Below are 26,885 nucleotides of genomic sequence, written 5' to 3' on the forward strand. Positions count from 1 at the left end.
AAAATTTGTATTATCCAGCTATTGAATTTTAGAATTTGTAGCCACAATTTCTCTGAATTTAAATAGAAAAATAGCTGCTCTTTCGTCTTCAATCTGTGAGCCCTCCATGTTTCCTCATTAAGCAATGCCATCCTTTCTATCCCTCATCTCTGGTCGTGCCCTTGGGATGTGGCGCCGATTGCCGCCCATCCTCCGCATTACCCTCATGACCATTCTTCCTTGTGTCCTAGTGTTTGGTCTTTTCTTTTTCGCTGTGGGGCGTATGCGATACTATAGTTCAAGGCCACCCATGATTGTACAAGAGATTGTCAAGGTATCAAAAACTACGACTAGCATTCAGAGATTAGAAGTCAGTAGGCCGATTCAGGAATTCATGAATGGCGTATTCGATAACGTGAATGCTACCGCTCTTGGTCCTAATGGAGTCATGGTAATTACCTTGTTATGATTAGTCATAATCATATCATTTGATGTGATGTGCATTCATTCACCTGCGAAATTACCCTCTTACCTGTACACTAGGGCATTCTTTATGATCGTGGTCTTGGCTGCGAACCTAACTCAGTCAATGATACGGTGATTCCTTCTCCTCCCCTCCCCGTGCCACTGCCTCGCATTGCTCTTATCGGTCGCGGGGTTTGTACTTACGATAAAAAACTTCTCCTTGCCCAGCAGGATAATGCTATAGCAGCCATTGTGTACAGCAACCAGACAACTACTAGTCCCTTTATGGGCATCACACCTAATATTGTCAATATCCCTGCATTTGGCGTTTCATTGGAAGTTGGGCAGGAATTGCTCAAGCTATTACGAGAGTATAACAGTTCCAATAGTTCTAATCCCGAGGTAGTAGAGCGTGTACGGGTGACTATGACGCCGTTTCTTACTTATACTCCTGGAGTATGGGAGATTACCCTTATTGTCGTGATTGTACTCCTATCTGTTTCATTCGGAACGTCAGGTGAGTGAGCTGAAGAAATAGAACGACGTTAATTTATTAATCTATCCGCGAATATTTGCACGTGCGTTTTCCAATATATTAATATGTGGCATGTTTTTTTTTTAGTGGCGGTACAATGCCATCTCTGGAGGACTCGCCACCTGCGACGCCAGCAGATTGCGCTCGAACTACAACATGCACGACGCCCTCCAAAAATCGTGGTGGACGCAGAGCATCTTGAGACTTTTCCAACGCGCGAATATCACCGTCCAACTACTCCTGTCCTTGAAACTGGCGAATGCTCCGTAAACCCCGCAGGTGCAGATGTGGACGAGAAGCAAGATAATTCTTCAACGTTATGTGCGGTATGTCTAGAGGAGTGGGAGGAAGGCGACAGATTGCGGGAACTTCCTTGCTCTCACGTGTTTCATGTAGAATGTGTCGGTAAGTAGTATTTTGGGTCTTGCTTAACCTCAGGCCAGTTGTACTTATTTCAATTTATGGATTGCTAGACCCGTGGTTAACCACTAAATCCGCTACATGCCCACTGTGTAAGCACTTGTGTGCGAAAGAGCTCCCTCCCGAAAAACCCGAAGAAATCGTCCTTCCTCAACGTAGACCTACGCTATTTAGCCATCCCTCTGCCCTCTTAGATCAATTTTTAGGTTTTGTTCGACGCGGGCCTCCAGGCCACAACCAGGACACTGCTCTACAATCAATAGTTGTGGACAGAAACCCGAATGGCGGAGAGGCCCAGTTACAGCAGGTCTCTGCCAGCACACAAACTGATAACCAAGCGTTTAGAGAAGTGGCTATTGAAATTCCCAATAGAGCAGCAAGCGTGGAATCCACGCCCCCATCACATACAAACCCTCCTATGCGACATGGATGTCGGTTTGTATGATATTACAAAAATATTTTCCTCTCATTTATTTATAAAAAGTCCCGATATTTGCCATATTTATTTTGTTTGTATTTTTACGATTTATTTTGATGCTTTTGTCGCACTGTGTTTTTCTTTCAAGTCTTCTTTCCCATTTATTTTACTATCCTTTATCAACAATGCCAGATTTTGATATTTCTTTCTGTCGACTTATATAAGCATTTCTAGGGAAAGCTTGGGCCTACATCCAAGTGACAGTATACAGGGTTCTGTTACACGACCATTTTAACTTGTGAGATTAACAACTAATGTTTGATATCGTACGCAAGTTTGGTGTTAATACTAGAGCATGTATTGTCCAAAATAATAACTATATATTCCTCGAAATTGTTTGAGGTATCTATGTTGAACAAGAATGACTCAAGGAGGCACCTAAAATTTCATGTGGATTGACGAGCTTATTTATATATAATTGTCCTATATGGTTGGAGGTGCTCAGCAATGTCCTCGTATTTCAAGTGGGGTAATACCTCTAATGATAAGACGGGATAGTATATTATGCAAAATAGCATTTTAACTTAACAAACAGAGATTATATGTAGTCATCATTAATATTGTTTCTTAAAAATCGATGTTCAAGATGTGATGTCGTGTATTTTCTATTCTATTATCTGTTGTGTCAATGTTTGTTGCAACATTTGTTTGACGAATTGTTGCTGTTGCAATATTTGTTGTTGCAATATTTGTTGTTGCAATATTTGATGTGTGTCGTCTGTAGAAGATATTTCTTCATAGCCATTATTGACATACATGCGTCTTATGCACGTAACGACTATGAGACAAAATAAATAGATACCAAACAAAATAAAAATTGTCCACATATAAATATTTATGAAGTTTCTCAGGACCTTCGGTATTGAATTTGAAATAAAGGTGTAAAATACTTGCCTTCGAACCGCGTGACGTATATTTTTACGCGTTGAAATCATCGCAAATTCCTCGACTTATTCCGCATTTTATTTTACATTATTTCAAATACCATACAAACAAGTACTCCAATCTAATAATATCACCCTTAATTTCTTTATCTCAATGGAATACGATGATTTCGGTCATCAAAATACGAACAGCATTAAAGACTATGAAATTGGCAAGCTAATAGGAAAAGGAGCATTTGGCCGAGTATACAAGGCGATTGGACGGCAAGGGCATTATGCTGGACAAGAGGTCGCGATTAAAATGGTAAATTGTATTCATTACTTTGCTCCTGCCTATTTATTCCGTTACTGATATTTACTTTAAATTACACCTTTGGTTATTATTTTTCTTAACCGTTTAGATTGACAAGACACAGGCTCCTAATTTGAGAAAACGTATGAAGAGCGAGGTAGAAATTCATTGGAACCTACAACATCCCGCCATACTTTCTCTATACGATTATTTTGAAGATGCCACTCATATTTATCTGGTGATGGAATTGTGTGAAAAAGGAGAGCTTTACCAATACTTGCAAAAGCGGGCACTATTATCAGAAGCTGAAGCTCGCGGAGTGATGCGACGACTGGTCGAAGGATTAATGTATTTACATAGTCAAGGGATCGTACATAGAGATCTAAAATTGAGCAATATATTGTTGACTAAGGAGTATGAAGTGGTAAGTATCGAATTAGCATCTTCTCTATTCGGTTGTTTGATGTTGTATACCTATGTCTCCTCTAGAAAATCGCAGATTTTGGATTGGCGACAAGAGTAAGAGGTTCATCAGCAGAGCAGATAACGATGTGTGGGACGCCTAACTATATTTCTCCGTAAGCCATATTGGTACTTTTTCATCCAACCTAGATCTCATCTTTTATATTATATTATTCATTTTTTAGAGAAATATTGTCGAGACAACCCTATGGGCTTTCCACTGACGTATGGTCTCTTGGATGCATGCTGATAACCTTTCTTACAGGAAAGCCCCCCTTTGAGGTACTCTAATAATTTCTGCCTAATCTGCATGTTTCCTGCTTGACTAACTAGCCCTAACATTTACTAAATTATCTATTGAAAAAAAAAATTAACAGAGCAAAGAGATGAAGAATACACTCGAGAGAGTTCAGAAAGCAGATTATAAGATACCTAGTCATCTCTCTATCGAAGCCCGTGATTTGATACACCGCATGCTTCAACCCGTATGCTATTACTCCACTTTGCTGCATCTTCTCATTGCGATTCATAACAATCTTGCCAAAACATCTCTGCTTTAGGACCCGAAACTTCGCCTTCCCCTCTCCCAGATCCTTATTCAGCCTTTTTTTGACTCGCATCGCAGTGTTATCCCTTTAAGCGATCCTGAACTTCTATTGGTAAGAACATTGACATCAGAGGAGCGCAAGGCGCGAGCTGAATTAGTACGCGCACAACAACAGCAGCATATGCTGGGCACCGGCAAATTTCGTCATCACTTTGAAGAGAACCAGGAGAGAATTGACCCAATTTCTCACAAAATATCTTGGCCGTCAGCCCAAGAGAGGGACTCTTTGCACTTGAATCCGATGAATGTTCACGAGATCCAGAAGCTACCATCTATAATTACTGCAAATTCCACGACCATGACCAATGCTACTTCAACTGGAGTCACAAGCCCGGCTAAAGTGAACACCATTCGCCTCAAGCCTATCCGTCAGCAGACACGTCATGGTCGCGTTGAAATTCTGCCTAATAAGCGTGTGCTTGTTGATTTTTCGGATTCAAGGCATCCTATGATTATTTCCTCGGATGGTGAAGTAGTGGATGTGTATGAACGAGGGAGCGCGAGTGTGAAAGACTGGGCTTGGGAAAGCGCACAGCCACTAAGAACATATCGCTATACAAATCTACCGCCCAAGCTAGCGAAACGCTACCGCTACGCTTGCCGCTTCATCGAGCTTATACGCAGCAAGACACCCAAGGTCATCTACTACTCCCCAATGGCTAAGTGCATGCTAATGGAGCAACGGGATTTTGAGATGATTTGGCACAATGGGACTCGAATCCACCACTCCGTCACTAAGGACGTGCTTGAGATTAAAAAGGGTGAACAAGTACATCGACTCTCAACGCGAGAACGGACCCTATCAGTGAGTTCGGAGCTCGCCAGTCTACTGCAGCATGCAAAAGAGTGTTTGCGACAATGTCTAGAGGCAGAGAGGACGGAATCGCACTTTCCGCATGTGTTTGGGAAAGACATCAATGCATCTAAAGCCGACCGTCCGCGGTCTCTTGATTATGGGCTGGGCAATGCAAGATGCGAAAAAGCAAGTGACTTAGGTAGGGGCGGTAGAGTTAATCCATGCGACAGAGAGAAGGAAAATGTATTTGGTGGACTAGTCAAGGGGAACACCATGGAACGAATCGCAAGATCTGGGTCCTTGAGCTCGCGAACTCCCGAGACGAAAATGCACGACAGCGGAGTTGCTGTCACGAATTTCTTAACAGCTACGTCTATTAGTTCCAATGTTCCCAAATATGGCTCTGCACCCTCGGCTTCATTCCCCTCTTCACTCAAATCCACCCGTGATTCCAACCCAACAACCCCTTATGCGTCATCGCCTATATTCTACTTTATGGAAGGTATAGGATGGTGTTTCAAGCTCCCTGATGCATACTATCTTTGCCTTTCGGCGGGAGATCGCCTCGAGATACACACGCGTCAGCATTCCGTGATCTATTATCCACGCGCAGGTGGAAAAGAGGAGTACTATCCGATTGATGAGTATCTACCGGATTATGTGGAGGAGAAACTGGCCGTGTTCCGAATATTTGCGCAAAAGTTTAACAGTGGGTCTGAGCCTCGTTGGTGGGTGTGAATGGGTCGTCTTTATTTTTTTTTCTATCTGTACTTATATAATTTGGATTGCGCTGTTGCATTTTTTAGTGTTTTTCTCGTTGTTTGCTGTTCGTTTGTTAATTGTTTTTGATATTTGTTTATTTGATATCCTTGTTTATGTCCTGTAGACACACCCTCTAACATTCCCCTCCTTCATACCAAGCAAAAAAGAATACAAAAAAAATCTTTGTATTTATTTGAAACAATAAAAATATAATATAAACTAAAGTATTTGTATGGCTACTTAGACTCTCGAAGGAGAGCGCAGAGGATAAAATTACTGAAAATAAAACGATGAAGATCCGAAGAACCCTATCCCGCTTCTATTCCCTTACATAACGCCTGGTTAAGAAAAAAAAAAAAAAAAAAGAAAAAGAAAAATAAAGATAAGAATGAAGCCCAGCTCGGACGGGATAGAATTCCTCGCGTTTCATTTATTTGTCCATCTGCATATAGCTGTCCATCTCCGCGTCCAACTCTGCAGCAGACTTGGCCTGCTTGCGATCACCCCCTCCTCGACGTCTACCACCACGACCTCCGCGCCCACCTCTGCCACGACCTGTCGGGCGCCCACCTCTGCCACCAGTCTTCGGGGCATTGGCCGCTGCGGGCGCCACCTGTGTAGGAACCATCATGTTCATAACGGCAGAACCTGGGTTGAGCACCATTTCGATCTTCATTGGGCGACCTAGAAAAACGTCGAATAACCCCGGTCAATGACATATAGCTACGGATGAGGAGCTGATGCGGAATTACCATCAAGTGTCACGTTGTGGAACTTGTCGAAGGCCTTGGCGGCATCTCCAGCACGCTGGAACACAACGGATGCAGTGCCCTTGCTACGCCCGTTCTGGTCATAATTGAGATTCACCTTGCGAAGTGGGCCGATTTGTGTGCTGAAGAGCTCCTGCGGTTGGTTGGATCAATGGGTAGGAGAAAAAAAATAAAGGAAAAATGTATGAATGAGGGTTCGAACCAAGATATACGGAAAAAAGATGAGAGGAAAGTGAGTATGGACGACGCAGAAAGGTTGAGGGAGAAGGAAGGAGGGAGAAGGAAGGAGGGAGAAGGGAGGAGGGAGAAGGGAGGAGGGAGAAGGGAGAGGGGAGAAGGGAGAAGGGGAGGGGAGGGGAAAAGAGAGGAGTAAGTTTGGGTATCGAAGGTGGAGGTATCAAAAAATAGGGGGATAGGTATTAATCAAATCTAAGTAGGATAAGGGGATATCATTTTTCCTAATCTTCTTCTCAAATGTTACCACAATGGCTTTGTTCGTTCGTGATCAGCTCACAGGCAGCCATGACTCATATCCACTAGACGCATGTTGCGGATCCAGATAGATGATCACACGAACGAGACATTGCACGAACCAGAACAGCCTTCGGAGGATTTCTTTTTTCCCCAAATCTGATGATCAGAGATGATGGGGAAAAATTTGCAGAGGGGTGATAGAAAGGAAGAAGGAAAGAAGAGAGGAAGGAGGAGGGGAAGGAATCGTCGTCTGGGGTTGCCAAACTCACTCTCCGGTATTCGGACATCATACACACACACGCAAGCATAAAATCTGAGATTTAACTACCTTGAGATCCGTTTCTGTTACATCAAAATGCAGATTAGAGATGACAATTTTTGAACCTTCGCCCGCAGCAAGCTGTTGTTGTTGAGCGGCAATCACTTGGCTTGGCATCGAATACGGGGCTGCGCGTTGTCCGGGGCGGAAAGGTTTAACAGCGGAGCGCTTGTTCACCCCACGACGGGGGCTGCGGCCAGGTGCAGGCCGCTTATTAACTGCCCTACGTTGAGCTTTGTCATTAGTGATAATATCATCAAGGGACATATCAAGGCTGGCCATGATGGAGTTGTGTGAGTTCAGGAAAGAATAGGGAAAAAAAGGATGAAAAGCAGAGATCAGCACTACTTGTTATTTTATGAGCATAAAAAATATTGGCGACCGAAGACGTCATCAGTTTGCCCTCAACTTAAATCACAAAGTATCAATATTGGAGTAACGACAAATTGTTTCGACTCATATGCTTTTTTCATTCTATAAGTTGAGCGGACGCGTCCATTTCCCAACCCCTCGTATTTCACTTTCACTCTCCTATTCAACAGTACAACCTCTTAGCGTGTGCTTGTACCGCACCATGGCAACATCCTCTCAACCGCAGCAGCCCGAGTGGCACCAACCCAAAGTTACAGTCGAGTCTCCGAGACTAAAGCTCTTCAACTCGCTCACTCGCAGCAAGGTACCTCCTACCGCCCTCTCTCTCTCGGCTTGACGCTGACTTTAACTGTGACGGTTGTCTTATGGGTCTATCCAATTTGCTTTTAACAGAATGAATTTCAGCCGGCTAAGGGAAAGCAGGTCACATGGTACAACTGTGGACCGACCGTATATGATGCAAGCCATATGGGGCATGCAAGGTAAGTTTTGGCTATTCTTAGCCTAATACAAGTGTATCTAGCTTACCGCCCAAACACCTACCCGATTCATAGAACCTACCTCACCATGGATATCATACGCCGCATCTTACAGAGCTATTTTGGCTATGATGTATTTATGGTTATGAATATCACGGATATCGATGACAAGGTTGGCACTTTTCCTCCCGGATTATCTCTGCTATCCTCCAGAGAACTTAAGCTATTTTTCATATATAGATTATTTTGCGAGCAAGGCAAAACCATCTCTTTCAGAAGCTTAAATCCACTACAACGGTGCTTTCTGAGGATATCATCAACCGCATAGAAACAGCGTGGGTCGAATTTGCCCGTTCTAAACTCCCCCTCCCGCCCGGCTGCGAATGGCAGCTTTCTCACTGGAAATCCTTCCAAGAGAGGATGGACGCCAATGATCGAGCGGAGGCCAAGAGTGCTGCACTAACTGAACCTAAATTCCCTATGTATTTTACTGCATTGGTAACCAGATTTTCTCTTTTATACTTTTTACCCCTACTAATAATTTTGTCTCCATCTACATTAGAAAACCTCCTTTGAAGCACTGTCCGCGGCAAAAGATGCCCTTAGCAAAGGTGACCGATCAAAGGAGATTGTAGACACTTTATTAGAGAACTCACGGGATGTGATCTCACCGCTCCTTGACAAAGAGGTTATTTTTTACACACTACTGGTCTAGTGATTTATTGAGTTGATTTTCTAACCTACCTACCATGATTAGGAAGGAGCAACCGTGACGGACCCCAAGATTTTCCGAGACACCGCTGCTTACTGGGAAAATGAGTTTATGAAGGATATGGAGGCCCTCAACGTGCAGCCCGTCGATGTGTTGACACGTGTGAGCGAATACGTTCCTGAAATCGTGACTTATATTGAAAAGATTATTGCCAATGGATATGCGTTAGTATTGATATGTTGAGTAGAAAGTAGCCATCCGCTTACCTTCCTTTTAAATTATATTATAGTTATGAAGCGGAAGGCTCAATTTATTTTGATACCACTGCTTTCGATGCAAAGCCAGAACACCACTACGCAAAGCTTGAGCCCTGGTCTCGTGGGAATATGAGCCTCATCGAGGAAGGAGAAGGTGCGACATTTTTTTTTTCAAACCCATTTTCAAGGCGCACTTCTAATTCCTATATCTACTAGGCTCACTCGGATCTAAACTTCAGGGCAAAAAGAACGCTTCTGACTTTGCATTGTGGAAAAAGTCAAAACCCGGAGAACCCGCTTGGCCCAGTCCTTGGGGTGCAGGACGACCGGGATGGCATATTGAATGCTCTGTCATGGCAAGGTATTGAAAAACGTTGCTGCTCTCCAAATCATGTTTTTTAACTTTTTTTCTATATTTTCAGTGAGGTGCTGGGTTCCAACTTGGATATCCATTCAGGTGGAAGCGATCTAGCATTCCCTCACCATGACAATGAACTAGCTCAGTCTGAGGTCAGTGTTCTTCGTTGTGGATCTTCTGATAGGAACTATATATATTTTTCTATATTCTAGGCATATCATGGCTGCCCACAGTGGGTCAATTACTTCTTGCACGCCGGACATCTCCACATCGAAGGCCAGAAAATGTCGAAGAGTTTGAAAAACTTCATCTCTATTAGAGTTAGTTTTTCTCATAATTGTATATCGATAAATCTTTCTCCCATTTACAACTATTATCATTCAGGAAGCGTTGAAGAAGTATAGCAGTCGTCAGATTAGAATGTTGTTCCTCATGTATCAATGGAATGCTCGTTTGGACTTTGGCGATTCCAGCATGACAGAAACTATCAGTGTGGAAACAGCTCTTAACGTAATTATTGAAAATGGGCCTTCTCCCGCCCTTTGCTCCTCAGTACTGACCTACCTATTTTATGTCATATTGAACGCTATAGAACTTCTTTACGAATGTCAAGGCTATTGTTGCTGAACACCGCTCCCAGGGACTGCACGTGCTTTCGGAGGGAAGTCACCAGTATCGCAAAGATGAAAAGGGACTTATGGACACGTAGGACTTTTGATTACTATATAAAAAAAATGGTTGGGAAAATGCTAATATAGATCTCTAATATTTGTGACATACTTTATAGACTCTTGGAGAAGCAGCGGCTCGTCCATCTGGCCCTCTGCGATAACCTCAACACCCCTGCTGTGATCTCGGAAATCATGGATCTTGTCTCTACTACCAACGTATATCTGAAGCGCGGCCGACGCGAATTGAACGTGCCAGTGGTGGAGAAGGTGGCAAGATGGATCACCTCACTCATGAAGACCTTCGGTCTCGCGGACGAAGGGGCCACCATTGGATGGGGAAATGTGGGCGAAAATGGAGTAGGCAATACTGAGGAGCTGGTGCTGCCGTATGCGAGAGCCCTATCCGCCTTCCGCGATAACGTGCGCAAGATTGCCATTGCCAAAGGAGGTAAATCCATCTCAGCTTATCATGAGTTAGAATAGTAAACCTAAGTTCACACTTCTACATAACCAGATCATAAGGAGCTCCTTGCCCTCTCCGATAGGCTTCGTGACGTAGACTGCGTGGAGCTCGGAGTCCTTCTTGACGATCAGGAAGACGGCAAAGCCCTTGTCAAACTCGTTCCCAAAGAAGAGCTTCTACAGGCTCGTGAGCAGAAGCTTGCCCTTGAAGCACAGCGCGCCGCAAAGGCACTTGCCCAGCAGCAAGAGCGTGAGCGAAAGCGCATCGAGAAACTAGAAAAGGGCCGTGTTCCACCAGAGCAGATGTTCCGCGAGCGAACGGATGAATTCTCCAAGTTTGATGAGCAGGGATTGCCCACCCATGATGCAGAGGGACAAGAAATCACCAAAAGTCGGTCCAAGAAGCTACTGAAGGAGTGGACCGCGCAGCGTAAATTGCACGAAGAGTTCCTTGCTTGGCAGGTACAGGAGCAAAAGACGTCCTCCAACTAATAGACTGTTGGGAGATATACTGGTCTTTTATAAATTGCAATCTATGTGTGAAATCATCCAAGCTTGTTTTATTAGCGGACAGCTCTTCTTGTATGGTCATTTTAGCACGGGCAACTATAATTCTTTCGGTTGTTTAGGGTGGAACTTGAGTGTGTCTATGGCTAAGGGTCTTTTATTTTTCTTTGCCTAATCATTAGATTAATAATCTTGCCAACTTGAGTTATTGAGTCAATAAATTGTTTCTTTTTCTAGCATTTGCCATCCCCCCAAGTACATAGACTTATTGGATCATGTGAAATCGAGAAAAAGGTTAGTTGCGCCGGTTGCCTTTTTCACTCTTCACTTTCTCAGTTCAAATTTTGCAGTCACAACTATATGAAAGGGAGTGGCAAAGTATTTCTCTCCTTGCTACACTTTAGTTAGAATTCGTTTCAATTATGACATCTCAACTTCAAAAGGATATGCTCAAAATGCGCACAAAGCTCTCATCCATGCCTCCTCCCTCTTCCTATGATGAAGACGAGTCCAATCTCGAAATGCCCTCCCCTCTTGGAGCGTAAGACAACGGTTTATCGAAGCATTGAATGGAATATATGTAGTTGAGCTTTTTACCCTTTAATATACCTTTCAATTTAGCACCTTACACAGGCCGAGATCATCAAAGAATTATTCACCGTTGTCTTGGGAGGGGCATTTCGATGAGTGTGAAGATTTGCAAATTCCTGGAACGCAGGATATATCCTTTTTTTTTCTTACTAACCAATAACACAATTGTATATGGTGTAAAACAAAAATATATGCCTTGACATAACATCTTCACATCTTTAGATTTTATCGCGTACGCGGCAAAATATCGGATCCACTGTACATTTTCCACCATGGTGCTGGTCACTCCGCTCTCTCTTTTGGTCTTGTTTCCTTACATATGAAGCAAATGGCGCCGGAAGGAGGATTCTCCATACTGGCGTATGACTGCCGGGGCCATGGCAAGTTTTTCATCCTTGTCACTACAATCCGATAGCTGTGCCTTCATTGAATAGATATTTTATCATAGGCTTGACAAAGACTTCGGAAGATAATGACTTTTCACTCACCCGCCTTGCCCATGATCTTGTCACCATTGTCAAAACAATATATAAAGACGAGATTCCCGATATAATTCTTGTCGGCCACAGGTATAAAACATTCTCACGGATATACTGTCCGAGTTAAAGAAGTCCTTATGCTCTACCACTGTCTCACAAACAGCATGGGCGGTAGCGTCATCACAGAGGTAGCACACAAACGACTCCTGCCCTCCATTTTGGGCTTCGCGGTGCTGGATATCGTGGAAGGGTCGGCCATGTATGCAATGAAAAATATAAACGCATATATAAACTCCCGACCCACCGAATTTCAGTCAATGGAGCAGGCCATCAAATGGATGTAAGTTCCCTCGATGACCCCCCTATGCCAAATCTTCTTCCTATCTATTGCATATACTGCTAGGGTGCGCTCGGGGACAGTCCATAACGTTGAGTCCGCAAGACTTTCTGTTCCACCACTCCTTGTGGAAAATGCTGTAGGTAACTACGCGTGGCGGACAGACCTTAACTACTCAAGGCCTTTTTGGACTGGTGGGTATAAGCTGCCGTTCTTTTAGATCTCTCTGTATTGATATTGGAGGCGGCATATATCTATAGAGTGGTTCCAAGGGCTATCGGATAAATTTTTGAATGCCCAAGGTGCCAAGCTACTTATACTAGCTAGTAAGTCTTTTCTCATGCTCTTTTAATAAGATATAATGAGGCATTAACGATGGCTCCTTTTTTTCCTTTAAGGCACGGACTATTTAGATAAAGAACTCATGATTGGACAAATGCAAGGTAGTTTGGCATTCTCCTTTCTCCCTAAATCCATTTTCTTTCCTCTTAAGCTGCGTTGATAAAATCGACTTACTCCTCTCACTTCTGTTATTTGCAGGCAAGTTTCAATTGATTGTCTTCTCCAATTGCGGCCACGCCGTCGAAGAAGATGACCCGGAACGCATGGCTTCTACTCTGCTGGATTTCATGCGTCGAAATCAACGCCTCGTCTTGCCTAAAAAAGTTCCACTACCCTGATAGAGCAAAGAGCTTTCCCTTATTTAATTACTCTTTCCCCCTTTTCGACCAACAAACTTCAAACTACCCATTGGATTTAGCATGGGAACGATGGAGGAGCAGGGCATCTCCTCAGACTTTTTATTTTTGCGAAATAGTATGATTACCTAACTAAATAGATCAATGCAGGAAACAAAGAAATAGATCGGAGTTATTAGGAAAATGGAGCGGTAAATAGAAATAACAATCAGGTGGAAATCTTAAGAATACATAGAGAGTGTGTAGATAAAATAGAAGAATAAAAGGGGGACCATGATTAAACTAAGTATAGTGAAATCGCACCAAGCGACCACATGGGGCAAAACAAATTATGGCTTCTCTATCTCTATGTCTTGTTTCTACTTGTCTGCCGTTGCCTCAGCTGCAGCAGGCTTGGCTTCCGAGACCGCTGGTTCCTCTCCTTTTTCTGCGGACGGATTCGATTCTATCGCGGCGTCGGGGCGTGATTCTTCGGTGGCTTTCGCTTGAACAGGCAACTCTTCAGGTTTGGAGACAGTTCGAGGCTGCTCTTGCTCAGGCTTCTTGTCTTTGGCACCCTTTTCTAGTTCGGGAACCACACCTTTTCCTCCATAGAGCGTTGGCAACTCCTCCTCTGGAACCTGGTCAAGTAACAATTGACGCTCCTTGGGGTCGCCGGCTGCGCACATGATAAACTTGCGGCGTGTTTCCTCCGAAATGAGATTGAGCGACGACAGCCAGTTGAAAACAAGGGCGGCCCACTTGGGGAAGCGAATGAAATATTTCTTGTGCTAAGAGAGATGAACCAAATGAAAAAAGAGTGAGAAACATATTAGAGAGCCACCCTCCTTCAGGATACACTTACAAGGAACTCGGGGTAGTTGTCTTGCATGAGCTTGATGACTTGGCTCGTCGCTTCTTTGGATTGTTTGCTGCGTCCAAAGAAGCTGAGCAGGCTGACGCCGTCATAGTCGTGGACTAAAAAACAGGCGAGTGAGTAGGTGGTGACGAAACAATAGCAACCATCTCTTTGTTCCCCTCGACTTCCTCTTCCATCTCATATGAAAGGAGGATATTACGAGATATTTACCTTGTATCATGCTGTCGATATTGACAAAATCAATCGCTCGGACGCCACGCTCCATCAACTGCACGCGCCATCTCAAGAAAGTGTCCAAGTTCCCGAACACCTTCTTCTCGTCCATATTACCATAGCGGTTGTAGGTCACCGGCCTGCCATCCTTATCCTTACCGTGCAAAAATCCGACTCCATTAAAGTAGTCGGGGAATTCCTCATTGAGGATTTCGTCTGCGCGGAAATTGCGGCGCCAGATAAGGGTTTGGCGCAGCTGGTCGGCGGCGGCATCCAGATCGAACTGGCGGGCACGCGCAAACTTTACGAGAATAACATCAAGGCGAGGATCGTTGGCGCTGGTATCGAGCGGGACACCCCAGAGTTGGGTTGTAGGCGTTTCATTCTCCTTCTCAGCCGTAGCTTTGAGAATTTCGGGGAGCTTCTTTTTAAGAGCAGCCACCGCGGAGCGTTCTTACATAGGGGAGGGTGAGAAGATAAAATCAGCTTGCATGATTTGGGAATCTTTTTTCAGCTTATTTACCCTGTGGAGTGAATAATTTCACGAACCTTTGGAGAAAAACCCGAGTGGAATAGTACAATTAAACATCTGCAGTAAGGATGACAAATCCGACATTTTCGAAACTTACTTGTTTTCTGGCGACGGTCCTTCTTGAGGAAGCGTAGCAGCAGGCTGGGATTCCTCCACTGTCTGCTTAGCTTCGGTCTGAAGCTCAGGGGCTGGCTCAGTGTTGGTGATTTCTTGCTGCTCAGTGGTCATGGCGAGAAGGGGAGCGGGTTTATTGATCAATAAAAACACAATCCCGTTTGGTCGAAAGGTTAAGAAAACGAAACGAAACACGTCGAAGATTCATTATGAATCTCGTACGAGAAAAAATTGAGCCAAGATCACTAAGCCATATTAAAATCTCGAAAGTCTATTCTTTCTAATGTACGTCAAACCGACCATAAATTCGATTAGAAGGTCGACGCAAGGTAAGGGGGGGGGGGGGGAGAGGTGGCAAAATACATATCATAAATATATATATATCATGGTAAATAGGTGAATTAACAGGCAAGCCTGTCGGGAGTGGAGGAAAGAAATAGAATAAAATAGTATATAACATAACAAACTTAAATGCAAGAAGCAACATAAGACGAGAAGTGGGAGAAATGGAGGTATAAATAGGTATCAAGAGGGGAGGAGCCCGCCCGGAAGTCTATGAGCGAGCCAGGAGTTGATCGTGGTAACGGGTGAGGAATTGGAACAAACTGCCGGGCTTCTTATCCCACTGGTTGTGCCAATGATATGAGAACACCTAAGAGAGAGGAGGGTCAGGGCTCCAGCTGCATGTCATCCAACATAAAGGAAGCATTTACCTGCATCAAACGCTCGGTCGGGAATTCCGCGTCGACGAATGCATTCGGCATCGAGTTGTCTGCACGGCAAAGCATCGAGTCGTGGAAACACCATGGCAGCACGCTCCACGGCCGAACCCCATTTTTGATCAGCCGTCTATATACACGATAGTACAACCGGGCCCCCCAATCTATGCTATTTCGGGTCGGCAGGGGGGAACGGGCCATGTCCGAAAGCATCTCGCAGACATAGGGCGACTTGCGATTGAACCGCATCAGCGCCCCATTCATAGGGAATCCGATCGGGCCGTAGCAATCCCACTGACCCAGCCATTCGTGGTGCAGCAACGGGGCCAGATCGCGGACAAACAGAGTATCCATGTCGAACCACACCCCCCCGTACTTGTACAGCACCAGCAACCGCACCAGATCGCCGTCCAAATACGCAGACCGATCCTGCAATTGCAGGTGCGAGGAGTTCTCCATCGGCGATCCGCTCGCCACCTCCTCAGGCGAGTAGTGGAGCACATGGAAACGGGAGTGGAATTCTGAAGCCAGCTGCTGAATGAGCGGCTCTGAGGCGAGATCGGCATTGCTGGTCCAGAGGTAGAGCGTGGAGTAGTTGCCGTCCTGAGTGGCAAAGAAGGAGCGGAGCGTCGCAACCTGCTTGTCGCCAAAGGGGCGCAGATCTAGAGGGGGGGGGGTGGTCGATGGACATGGGTCAATTCTAGGATCCAATCAAGATTTCTTGGCATGAGGGTATAGTTACCAGTCCTCCAGTAGGTGTGATAGATGACCTTGCTCCTAGGCATCCGCGGGTCCATCTGCAGGGTCGCCGCAAAGTCGTAGCAATCCCAGCCATCGTTAATCCGGATCCCTGGTGCGATGTCAACATAGGTCGCAGCCGGGAGCATGGTTGTATTGCTCGTCCCGCTCTCGCTGAAGCAGGACGACAGGGGTTGGGCGGCGAGCTGCTCAAGATTAGAGAACCGGGGCTTCAGGGTGATCTCGATGCCATAGAATGAGAAGAAGAAAATTGCAACCACGAGCGTCAGCAGCACCAGGGAGATCAACACGCTCAACAGACTGGTGGGGCGGAAGCCCAACACCTGATGTGGATAGAGCGGCTTGTACTGGGACTTCTTGTAGCGTATGAGATTGAAGAGGAGCATGATGTAGAATACAGGCGTGATGAGGGGGGAGGACGAGGAGGGGAAGTATGGGGGCACTAGGGGGATGCAGAATGGAGATGGGTTTCTTGTCTCTAATGTTGAGCGCAGTCAAGCAACATAAGTCTCGAGAAAAGCAAGCAAAACGGATCCAATGGGCCAATGGCTCGAGCCATTTTATATTAAAATGAACCCAAGCTTTACACAAGCAACACTGATTTGTTTGAACCCCTAATATGATAAGGATTTTCCGCGCGCTGGGCCATACAGCGCCGGACTCCACACTCCGGCTCGTGCGTGCGTCGCCCGAGGAAGCTTGCTGCTCCCGCCTTCTTTCATGGAGCCCCCCGACGCTCCAACGATGCAACGCTATCCACATTAACTCTAACGCGCCGCTCGGATAAGCCCCCTCGTCCCTCCCTTGCCTTCTCGACACTAGTGGCCGGAGCCAAATTCAGCCACTCCCCGTCGGCTACTTACAGCCAACCGCAATAACATACTCAAAATACGAGGGTGGCCAGCGGGTCATCTATTAAGGTCGGGGCGTCGCTTTACTTCTTCTCTTACAATCTTGGCTGCTGTAGTGAAATGAATGTCCAACGCATCGGCGATTTGATAAGAAGATTTTCCCTCCTTTGCGAGCTGAATAATGTTAGCACGAATCTTGTTTGAAAGAGGCTTAGGTTAAAAATCACAAATAGTGATTAAGTTGTTTTAATAAACGAGAAGCGAGAGAATAATATCAAATATATGAACAAAGAGCATTCAAACATCAAAATGGTACCATAATCCAAAAAAACGGCAAAATATAGATATGCATTTTTTTCAAATTCAGTACCCCGGTAAACCGGTTTTCTTTCTATAAGCCAGGGTGGCATATACCTCTGTAAATAGTGTGGGAGCTGTAGATTTTTCTCAACATATTTTCAGTGTTCCCTTGAAAGGAGCTACTGAAATATTTAGATTTTAACAAAGTATATCCATCTGTGACTATGTTTTTGCGGTCGGCTGTCTATACGAATCTTATTTTCTGGTACATTATTGCAATACGTAATAAGCGCCGGCGTGACACGTGTGGCAGGGCATTCTGTATCCCCATCCACCCTCTCTTGCATGAGTTCACAAACAGAGGAAAAAAAATAACCTTTAATGCCGAATGAAGTCAACACGGTAGCAAGAATAACACAATGCACGACAATCGTTCGACGGTATCCATAATTCACACAAGAACGAATGACAACGACAATTAAATAACGCTAATAAATACAAGACAAGCATGTGATAGGCTAGCCTCAATGGCTTAGCCCTGCCGCTGGCTCCCTTCCTCAGCAAGCTTGTTCAGCAGATCCGAAATCCACCGGCCCCACCCTCGGATGGGTATCCGATCGCGCTGCACATCGGCGTACAGATCGTGCAAGTCGGGCAGGTCGACGGGGCGGCCCATGACCTGGAAGCTCATCTTGACGGAGAGGGCGAGTGACGAGAAGTACATCTCCTTGAGGGTGTCGACCTGCGCCAGGTGCGAGCGCATCGCTGCTTCAATGCCTGCCCCCTAGAGCATTACACAAGGGGAAAAATTAAACCTCGCTTTGACATTCTTGGAAACATGGTGAATGAAAACAAAATTTTGGTTACTTCTGCTTCCTCCCCTGCGTCACGCTCCTCCGCATCCGAAAAGAGTTTCGCTTGGGCGACCATTGCTTGTACAAGGTTAAGCTGCTGAGCTAGTGTGTCCGCCGAGGCCATCCTCTCAATCCCCTGTGCATTGCAACGGTTACATTAATTGCGCTATTCAATCCGTGCTCGGGGTTAGACTAGTTACGTATCGGGGGCAGTCACGCTCGGCCGCGCCTTTGAATCGCTGGTCGCCCAGGTCAACCGCCATCGCCTGCTGCGGAATCGCCTGCTTTGCCAAGGCGGTGGAGAGGGGCCACGCCGAGCCAGCGCAGTAATAGGAGACGCGCAGGAACGGGCCCGTCCGGATGCCCTCGAGCAGCTTGCCGGCACGGTGGAAAAAGTGCACCGAGAGGAAGTGGAGGCCGGGTGAAAGCTTCACCTTACCCTAAGAGTGAAAGCGGGTGAGCCAAAAATTCGCACTCCATAGCGAGCGGGCACTCACCCATTTCTCTCGGCAATAGTGCTTTGAATGAGACGCCAGAGCAGTTAGGGCACGCTCAACAACGAGGCAGGCAGGGCATACTTACGCGTCCGTCGTTGTCCACGACCTTGTTCCCATCGATGAAGAGAGAGCTCCCGTCGTTGGACTCGGTGTAGAACGTGTACAGGCCGCCCCTCTTGACATCCAATAGCGTCCTGAATCGCACGGCGTAGTTCCCTATTCCAATCCTATGTCAATGCTACGCACGGGAGATCGAATTGAGGGGGAACAAAGCATGAATACCGTTGGCCGTGTGCTCATCCTCAGCAAACACTTCAGACTCGCTGGCTTCATTCACAGTGAGATTGGGAACAATGCCCACTTTCTAAGGGATGGAACAGGTTTAGAATTTCCCTTTCTTCTTCCATTCACTCTAACCGGTCCCAGTACCAACCATGCAGTCCAAACCTTCAAAGTCAGGAATGGATTCAAATTTTCCAGCAAAATACTCGAACAATACCCCCGGTCTCTTCAGAGACTCCTTGGAGGCTTCTATCTGTGATACTTTGATGTCGTTGTCATGACTCTGTGCAGTGTTGGGCTGGACATTATCGGCAGAGACCTCGGTCTCTTTAGTAAGCACCCCCGTCTCTTCAGCTTCTTCAGCATCAGGCTGAGCTGAAATGTTCTGGTCGGGATGGAGCTGATTAGGGTTCTCCTCAGACTCGAATTGCGCTATGGGCGGCAATTTGTCCTCATCCTTCTGGCCCAGCTCATCTTTCAGATCTTCTAAATCATCAGGCTAAATTTCCATGGTTAACAATGCGGATGTATCCAGGGGGGGAAAGAATGCGGATGAACCTTGACAGTCTGGACAGTTGTCCGATTGCTCATCCACCAAAATGCCATGCTGGTGTCGATGGGGCGCTAATCCCGTGGAAAAGCAGCTATGGTTTAATAAAAAGAAGGGGATGAATCTTCTAAGAATAGGCGTTTGATCGCACTGCAGTGTCATGCCAAAAGACAAATTAAATTTATTCGTGGATTTCCATACCTGTTTCAATTCTGGACGGTCGGCAACCCTAACCATGTGGGCACATTGCCCTCTTAGCACAAGCTGTCATCGCCGCCAGCCTCTCTGTCGCCGGCGCTGCTAAGAGTATGCTCCGGTGGCCGCTATTTTCTAAGCGGGTGGCAAAAGGCTATCCATCCTCCAATTAATCCTAGCTGGAGAAAAATGGTCAAATCAGGACTGCAGTCCTAAAGGCCGTTGTTCTCTCATTAGCATCAGGCCTTAAACCGGCTTTTACGATGGTCCTCCACGGCCAGCGCTGCTTCAAACGACTGGATTGCGTCCGCCGAACAATGCATGCTATGTATGACTAGTGTGTAAAGCGCTATACTTTTCACTTTAAGCTCGATTGCCCGAAGAACACGTCAATTTTTTTCGTTTTGGAATAGTTTCTTCCCCCGCTTGCCGTGACTCTGAAATTGACGCGAGTCCACGCTCTTCGAACGAACTAGAGCATCTCATGTCCCTGATACAAAAGCTGGCCATTTGCGGCATAAGATCGTTCGATCCGGGAAGCCACACTGTCATCGACTTCCAATCCCCTCTCACACTAATAGTCGGGCCTAATGGGGCGGGGAAAACGGTTGGTATCATGCCTTGTTTTTTTCGCGTTGATCTCGTAACTCAATGGAAATGGACTGATCGCTATGCATCATGGCCTTAGACGATTATCGAATGTTTGAAATATGCTACCACAGGCGATTTACCACCTAACAGCAAAGGAGGCGCCTTTATTCACGATCCAAAGGTCTGTTTTTTAATCTCTGCTGTGGGCCCTTCTCACGACCTGCCCTAATCAATGTGTATTGTTAGGTGGCCGATCTGCCTGTGGTAAAGGCCCAGATAAAACTCAAGTTCCGTAGTGTCACGGGACAAGTCATGGTCTGTACACGATCACTACAGCTTTCCCAAAAGCGCTCCAAGGTGGAGCAAAAAACTTTGGACGGCGTGTTGATGACGAGAGACCTAGAAACGGGCGAGGTATTTTAAGAAATTCAAAGGTCTTTTTTCTAGCTCACTCATAGCTATATGCTCCTTATATCTGTCCTTATATCTGGATAGCACGTCGCACTTGGATCACGGTGCGCAGAACTGGACGCCGATCTACCGCATTTTCTAGGCGTGTCCCGCGCTATACTGGATAATGTCATCTTCTGCCACCAAGAGGAGTCCAACTGGTTCTACACTATGCGTTCTTTCGTCTCTCTTTACTTTGCTTATGCGTACTTGTTCTCCTCCTCACATTTAGGCCATTGTCGGAACCAAGCGTTCTGAAAAAGAAATTTGATGAGATCTTCTCCTCTATCCGGTACAGGATGAATCGGAATGGATATGTCTGAATTTATTTGATACTAATATGTCTCCGGTGGTGTCTTCTAGCTATACCAAAGCCTATGATAGCATTAGAACCGTGCGGAAGGAAATGGTACAGGAGCTGAAGTTGGACCAACAAAAACTGGATTTTTTACAAGTAGATAGGAAGAGAGCTGACAAGGTACACCCCCCTGTTCAGTATCCGAGGACCGAGTTTCTAATGCTCTACTATTTTCGCATTCAACAGGCCACCTCCGAGCTCGAACAAGCGCGCAAGAACATTGCCAGAATAGAGGAGCGTTCAGCCAAGGTCGAGTCGGATTTAGCTGACGTGACCCACCAATGCAACGAGCTCCTTGAGAAATACGGCGAGCACGAGAAGATCAAGGCGCGGCTCGATCAGCTTTTGCACGAAAAGTCCGTGATGGAAGCAACCCTCACCGATTTGGAGGAAAACTTCACCCCTCTAAACGGTAATGCTTCCACTCTAGGTGGTGTTTTTCTCCTTCTCCCAACATCTTACGTTTATATCTGTGGATAGAATCCGAAGAAGAACTTCAAAAGTTGGTGGAAGAGCAACGGCGAAAAATCGAGTCCCACGACAAAGTGCGCAGCGAGTGTGAAGCAACCGTGCAGGAAATCACTGGAAATATCACCCAGCTTCGACGAGAGCTATCCAACAAGCACACAAACCAGGGGCGTCTCGTGGCTGAACTCGAAGTAAGTCAGCCTTGCATCCAAAAGGGTACACGCGGGATTGGTAGATTGGTCTTTAATCTTATTGCAGGCTTTCGACCGGCATATCCAGGAGCGAGTACGCGTTATGCGTGATGTCGGACGCGCGTTGGGTTTGGATGAAGCACTTTTCTCCGATGACAATGTGGACGCCAAACAGTTCACAGAGCAAATCGAAGAACAGCTCCACCAGCAGTCCAATGTGGTGGCCAATATCAAGGCAAGCTGAAGCTACATTATCTCGTACCCGAATTGCTATGAATAGATTAGATCTAACCCTATGATTGCAGAAAGAGGCCAAAGAAAAGGAAGCCGAGCTTATGAAGAATCTTCAATCCCTGAATGCTAGCATTGCATCCATTCGAGAAGTGAAAAAGCACCATGAGGCACTGAAGGTCCATATTATTAAGCCTTTTCTTTTTGTTGATGGAATGATGCATATACTTAACTCGACCATGTCTCTTCTCATCTAGGCAGTCACCCTTGAAAAAGTGAAGGACTGTACGATCGAGTTGGAAAATCTTCAATTTTCTCTTTCCGAATCGAACGCACTAGAGGATAAATTACGGGAAGAGGTATGGAGCTTTCAACTCCATAGATCCATCCACACACTCTCTCCTAACTAGGCCGTTTGTTCTATAGAAAGCTTCTCTAGAGCAAGCAAAGGTACAGTTTTTAACCAGCGATATCGAGGATGTGCTACAGAGAAAGAATCGTGAACTGAGAGAGGTGGATGATGCGATCATCTCGCTGAACAACAAGATCGCCAAGCTGAGCCGACAGAGTGACACCTATGCCCGGCTTGGATTGATGAAGTCCGAAAGAGAAAGGAAAAAGACCACGCTGCGTAACCTGTAAATTATAACCATTTTCTCCTCCTTTTTTTGTGAGATGATTGATGAGGTCATTTAGACTTGCCGTGTGCGGTCCGAGCTTTGACAAGCTTAACCTCAAGGAGACAGAAGGCGAAAACTTGGAAAAGAGAGTGGAGGCCATGATCAAGTAATTGGATTTTTTTTTATCATTTTACATTGGCCAACTAGATAAAATTGTGAAACCATGGTCCATAGGGAAAAGGAAGAAGAGCTCACGGAGAAGACGGATGCATACCGGCATATAGGATTTGCCTTTACCGCCGCAAACACCAATCTCAATGTAATGCAGTCTAGAGCGGATGCAATGTCCAAAGAGCAAGAAGGTTTATTCCTGATTGAATAGGAGAGCATGGGTTGGATTAATGGAACTAATATGCTCCCATTCTATAGAGAAGAAAAATCGCCTTTATGACTTGTTCGGCGATCTGAACCTGCCCGAAGCGCTCAAGCAGGTCGAGGAAGAGACCCAGAAATATCAAGAGTAGGGGATCTGATTTCGCTTATTTTGAGGACTGTAGCCCTCAACTATTTTCTTCTCCATGGACAGGATGTTTGGACAAATTCAGAGTGCTATCGTCATGTACAAGTCATTCCTTGCCAAGGCAGGCAGAGGAAAGAATTGTCCGTTGTGCCTACGTTCATTTGCAAAGTCAACCGAGTTGGATGCCTTTATCAAAAAGGTATATGCCATGATTTTTCTTCATTGAGGGGGGGAGACTCGTTCCCTATAACACATTTCCTTTTATTTGAAAAATTTATCCTTTGTAGCTTGAAGACAGCCTGAATACCCTTCCAGCTCGTCAAGAGACCGTGGAAACCCAAATCCAAGAGTTCGGGCAGAAGCGTAAACGGTACATGGAACATCTGCATGACTGGGAGCGAGTAAATCATCTCTCGCAAAAACAGGCGTTGTTACGGGAGGAAGCATCGGTGTGTGAGTCCCGAGCAAAATCCTTAAGAAACAAACTAAAAAAGGTGATATGATCTTTACAGAGACGATCCACTCTCATCTCTAATACCTACCTCCCTCCCCTCCTCTAGTGTGATGAGGAAGAGGTGACAGCCAAGAGGGAACTTTCCGAGCTCCTCTCCCTGCAAAAGAAGGTGGAAGAATGTGCCCGACTGCAGCGCGAGATCCGCCAACTTGACAGCATTATCGAAGATTACGAAAGTGAACTAAGTTGGACCGGCTCCACCAAGACCATTGATGAATACCAGCAGGAATACGATAAACTTCAAGACCAGGGGTAAGCACGCTATTGGAACATTTTTTACGGGGGAGAGACGAGTCTTTCTCAACCGCCTCCTCTGTGCATGATAGCCAAGCGCTTCGGCGCGACATCCAGCGTCTCCATCACGAAATGGTCACTCAGCAGCGTGAGCTATCGCTTCAAGAGGCTCGAGTCCGGGATGCCAGTGAGCAGCTCTCCAGCATGAACCTACAGTTCCATCAGCGTGAACAGTTGCAGCGGACCCTCCAGACCCTGCAGGACGAGCTAGCCAAGACAGAAGAACATATCCAGGTATGGACCGAAAGATCGTTGCACGCCCGTTTTATATTATGGCTCGATAACTCACTCTTGAACCCCCTCGTTCACAGGAATATGACCAGCAGCTCGCAGAGCTCACCCCCCAAGTCGAGGATCTGGAGGAGCGCATTCAAATCTCACGCTCCGAATACTTGGACAAAGAGACCAAGGCCCAGGAGGAACTGTCTAGAGTGCAGGGCAATCTCGACCGTCTCCGGGCCATTGAGCGTGAAATTGCCCACTTTACGGAGCGGGATCTCCACGGTCAAGTCGACCTGTGCAAGTCGGAGGTTGACTCGCTCGAAGTCGAACTACACGAGGCGGCTACCCGATTAGAGCTGGCAGAAAAAGAGCTCAGTGGGCTGGAGAGACGCCTTTCGGAGGTTAAGAATATCGAGCGCAATGTAAGCGATAACCTGCGCCAAAGGCATCTGCAGCGTGAATTGCAGCGTGTGCAGCGCGAACTCGCCGAGCTACACGAGGTTGCGGACCAATACGATTTTGAGCAATATTCGGTGCGGACACAGGAGCTGCAAAACCGCCAGTCGAGTTTGATTGCAGAGGTTTGCAATAGTCGAATACTGGGACATTCGTTGATGGTATTGACTGAATAACGCACTGCGCTGTCTTTTTTTTAGAAAGGAAGTCTGCAGGGCGAGCTGAAGCATCTGGAGGACCAGGAACGGAAGCTTGTGAGAGAGCTAATGACGGAGTATAAAGATGTGCAAGGGAAATACCTTGAGCAAAAGATTCGCGTCACGGTAAGTAGGGAGAGTTGGGCACTATGCGTGGCTTCTGACACGATTGGATGTATATAGCTAAGTGAAACGGCGAGTCAAGATCTAGAAAAATACGCCAAGGCGCTGGACAAGTAAGTTCCTATCCGAAAGTTGAAAAAACGCGCCTTTTTGCTAACTCTTGACATTGCCTATCCTCAGCGCCATTATGCGATACCACACAATGAAGATGGAGGCCATCAACTCCATCATCGAAGAGCTTTGGGTTGGCACCTATCAAGGAAATGGTAAGCCGTTTTATTGGCGCTTGTGGGGAATTTATTCTGAGGCCTTCTCTTCGACGTATTTTTAGATATTGATCGAATCGAGATTCGGTCGGATAATGAGGGCGTGAGAGCCGGGAGCCGATCCTACAACTACCGGGTGAGTTGCATCGGTCTTAGCACCGCCCTGCCCCCTTCCCATGTCCTAAACCGCTTTTGGTTCCTAGGTGGTAATGATCAAAGGAGATACCGAGCTTGACATGCGTGGCCGCTGTAGCGCCGGCCAGAAGGTCTTGGCTTCGATTATCATCCGACTAGCCCTGGCGGAAACTTTCTGCGTCAACTGCGGGATCCTTGCACTTGACGAGCCAACCACGAACTTGGACATTGAAAACGTGAAGAGGCTAGCGGAGAGTCTGGCCAAGTAAGTTTCTGCACGTGAAGCTTATCGGGTAGAACCGCAGCTGCTAACGCACGATTTACTAGCATCATCAAGGCCCGTCGGAATCAGAAGAATTTGCAGCTCGTGGTCATCACGCACGACGAGGATTTCCTAAACATGCTGGGGCGGTCCGCATTAGCCGATCACTACTTCCGTGTATACAAAGACAGCCGGTAGGTGGACGACTTGGCGTGCTTCTTTGTTTACGCTTTGTTAAAAAAAACAATCACGAATCCACTAAGCACCATCTTCTATATTCCATTTCCCCTTCTTCTTCATCTCACCACAGGCAGTGTAGCGTGATCGAGAAGCGCACCATCTTGAACGACAACAATCTCCTCTGAGTTTGGATCCCTTGCTCGCTTCTGGTTATCGATGTGTAAGCGCGCGCCAAGCATTCTAGGGATTTCAGAAGATGCATCTTTTCCAAATAGAACACAAATTGAGTCAAACCACATCAACTTAGAATTCGAATATTCCGCAACCTTCTGAAATAGAGCTGCCCAATTAGCTAATGAGCTGGCAGGGGGCCATCGATTTCTATATATGACATAATAAAAAAAATTCATCAAAAATAGATCTCAACTCCGAGTGGCCACGGACCCCGAATCAGGCCCTCCCATTGGTGTTTCAGAACCAAGGCTCCCGGGTATGAGTCAAATCAGAGGGCCATTTCAGACTCCAATCTGAAGGCTCTGTTTACCATAGCCTCCCTCCTTGCTGCAAAAGTTTCTTTTCCTTCTTTCTTCTCCACTGCTCTACGCTATGTTTAGCATGCTTCTCTTCCTCCCCCCCAGTTGCTGTCACTGCATTTCTTGGCAGCATTGGCCTTGGCGTTGACCAGGACTGAAATAGAATTTTTTAATATCCTGCTGCGGTGTTCCGTGGGCTTCTGTGGTGAAAAAAATAGTCCATATAAGGAAAATAGAATGGTTTGCAGAAGGTTTCCAGAAGCTTCAGAAATCCCATATTTGGAACTCCGCACTTGATTTCAAAACTTATAAAAGGACCGCCAAATTCACGAACCCAGGGATTCTTTACTCAACAATCAGAGTTTCAAATACAAACCACTTCT

The 26,885-nt window shown here is 46.0% G+C and overlaps 9 protein-coding genes across 9 annotated transcripts; 5 read left to right on the forward strand and 4 right to left on the reverse strand.

Moving 5' to 3' along the window:
• Nucleotides 1–124: 124 nt before the first annotated feature.
• On the forward strand, nucleotides 125–1,844 carry VTP21DRAFT_9719 (uncharacterized protein; the record flags this gene model as incomplete). The annotated part of the gene is made up of 4 exons (XM_069400696.1): nucleotides 125–430; nucleotides 523–961; nucleotides 1,067–1,384; nucleotides 1,453–1,844. The coding sequence occupies 4 exons, from the start codon at nucleotides 125–127 to the stop codon at nucleotides 1,842–1,844; spliced, it is 1,455 nt and encodes a 484-aa protein (XP_069253445.1).
• A 1,071-nt stretch (nucleotides 1,845–2,915) lies between these two features.
• VTP21DRAFT_9720 (uncharacterized protein) lies at nucleotides 2,916–5,656 on the forward strand (the record flags this gene model as incomplete). The annotated part of the gene is made up of 6 exons (XM_069400698.1): nucleotides 2,916–3,065; nucleotides 3,163–3,477; nucleotides 3,543–3,631; nucleotides 3,701–3,797; nucleotides 3,893–4,000; nucleotides 4,076–5,656. 6 exons carry the CDS (start codon nucleotides 2,916–2,918, stop codon nucleotides 5,654–5,656), a joined length of 2,340 nt encoding a protein of 779 aa, XP_069253446.1.
• A 454-nt stretch (nucleotides 5,657–6,110) lies between these two features.
• Nucleotides 6,111–7,525, reverse strand: VTP21DRAFT_9721 (uncharacterized protein; the record flags this gene model as incomplete). Its single annotated transcript, XM_069400699.1, has 3 exons — nucleotides 6,111–6,364; nucleotides 6,433–6,583; nucleotides 7,253–7,525. 3 exons carry the CDS (start codon nucleotides 7,523–7,525, stop codon nucleotides 6,111–6,113), a joined length of 678 nt encoding a protein of 225 aa, XP_069253447.1.
• Nucleotides 7,526–7,817: 292 nt separating this feature from the next.
• On the forward strand, nucleotides 7,818–11,046 carry VTP21DRAFT_9722 (uncharacterized protein; the record flags this gene model as incomplete). The annotated part of the gene is made up of 14 exons (XM_069400700.1): nucleotides 7,818–7,919; nucleotides 8,009–8,097; nucleotides 8,170–8,266; nucleotides 8,335–8,592; nucleotides 8,657–8,782; nucleotides 8,852–9,030; nucleotides 9,096–9,217; nucleotides 9,280–9,424; nucleotides 9,486–9,573; nucleotides 9,634–9,741; nucleotides 9,806–9,931; nucleotides 10,014–10,126; nucleotides 10,209–10,540; nucleotides 10,607–11,046. 14 exons carry the CDS (start codon nucleotides 7,818–7,820, stop codon nucleotides 11,044–11,046), a joined length of 2,325 nt encoding a protein of 774 aa, XP_069253448.1.
• Nucleotides 11,047–11,483: 437 nt separating this feature from the next.
• VTP21DRAFT_9723 (uncharacterized protein) lies at nucleotides 11,484–13,148 on the forward strand (the record flags this gene model as incomplete). The annotated part of the gene is made up of 9 exons (XM_069400701.1): nucleotides 11,484–11,602; nucleotides 11,683–11,782; nucleotides 11,867–12,032; nucleotides 12,101–12,221; nucleotides 12,295–12,471; nucleotides 12,535–12,662; nucleotides 12,729–12,794; nucleotides 12,867–12,911; nucleotides 13,009–13,148. The coding sequence occupies 9 exons, from the start codon at nucleotides 11,484–11,486 to the stop codon at nucleotides 13,146–13,148; spliced, it is 1,062 nt and encodes a 353-aa protein (XP_069253449.1).
• Nucleotides 13,149–13,525: 377 nt separating this feature from the next.
• VTP21DRAFT_9724 (uncharacterized protein) lies at nucleotides 13,526–14,998 on the reverse strand (the record flags this gene model as incomplete). The annotated part of the gene is made up of 5 exons (XM_069400702.1): nucleotides 13,526–13,936; nucleotides 14,011–14,123; nucleotides 14,236–14,691; nucleotides 14,762–14,787; nucleotides 14,868–14,998. 5 exons carry the CDS (start codon nucleotides 14,996–14,998, stop codon nucleotides 13,526–13,528), a joined length of 1,137 nt encoding a protein of 378 aa, XP_069253450.1.
• A 439-nt stretch (nucleotides 14,999–15,437) lies between these two features.
• VTP21DRAFT_9725 (uncharacterized protein) lies at nucleotides 15,438–16,748 on the reverse strand (the record flags this gene model as incomplete). Its single annotated transcript, XM_069400703.1, has 3 exons — nucleotides 15,438–15,536; nucleotides 15,598–16,265; nucleotides 16,346–16,748. 3 exons carry the CDS (start codon nucleotides 16,746–16,748, stop codon nucleotides 15,438–15,440), a joined length of 1,170 nt encoding a protein of 389 aa, XP_069253451.1.
• A 1,297-nt stretch (nucleotides 16,749–18,045) lies between these two features.
• VTP21DRAFT_9726 (uncharacterized protein) lies at nucleotides 18,046–19,752 on the reverse strand (the record flags this gene model as incomplete). The annotated part of the gene is made up of 8 exons (XM_069400704.1): nucleotides 18,046–18,297; nucleotides 18,381–18,503; nucleotides 18,568–18,807; nucleotides 18,865–18,885; nucleotides 18,950–19,080; nucleotides 19,147–19,228; nucleotides 19,298–19,645; nucleotides 19,705–19,752. The coding sequence occupies 8 exons, from the start codon at nucleotides 19,750–19,752 to the stop codon at nucleotides 18,046–18,048; spliced, it is 1,245 nt and encodes a 414-aa protein (XP_069253452.1).
• A 623-nt stretch (nucleotides 19,753–20,375) lies between these two features.
• VTP21DRAFT_9727 (uncharacterized protein) lies at nucleotides 20,376–26,154 on the forward strand (the record flags this gene model as incomplete). The annotated part of the gene is made up of 27 exons (XM_069400705.1): nucleotides 20,376–20,498; nucleotides 20,580–20,663; nucleotides 20,729–20,896; nucleotides 20,978–21,093; nucleotides 21,165–21,224; nucleotides 21,296–21,410; nucleotides 21,477–21,702; nucleotides 21,771–21,949; nucleotides 22,017–22,184; nucleotides 22,255–22,359; nucleotides 22,438–22,539; nucleotides 22,607–22,818; nucleotides 22,877–22,966; nucleotides 23,035–23,162; nucleotides 23,230–23,320; nucleotides 23,387–23,519; nucleotides 23,608–23,814; nucleotides 23,881–24,086; nucleotides 24,161–24,362; nucleotides 24,440–24,931; nucleotides 25,007–25,129; nucleotides 25,187–25,239; nucleotides 25,307–25,392; nucleotides 25,458–25,528; nucleotides 25,596–25,792; nucleotides 25,855–25,983; nucleotides 26,100–26,154. 27 exons carry the CDS (start codon nucleotides 20,376–20,378, stop codon nucleotides 26,152–26,154), a joined length of 3,921 nt encoding a protein of 1,306 aa, XP_069253453.1.
• Nucleotides 26,155–26,885: the final 731 nt, after the last annotated feature.

Source organism: Calcarisporiella thermophila (genome assembly GCF_041956535.1).
Source record: "Calcarisporiella thermophila strain CBS 279.70 unplaced genomic scaffold VTP21scaffold_6, whole genome shotgun sequence".
Classification (NCBI taxonomy): Eukaryota; Fungi; Calcarisporiellomycota; class Calcarisporiellomycetes; order Calcarisporiellales; family Calcarisporiellaceae; genus Calcarisporiella; species Calcarisporiella thermophila.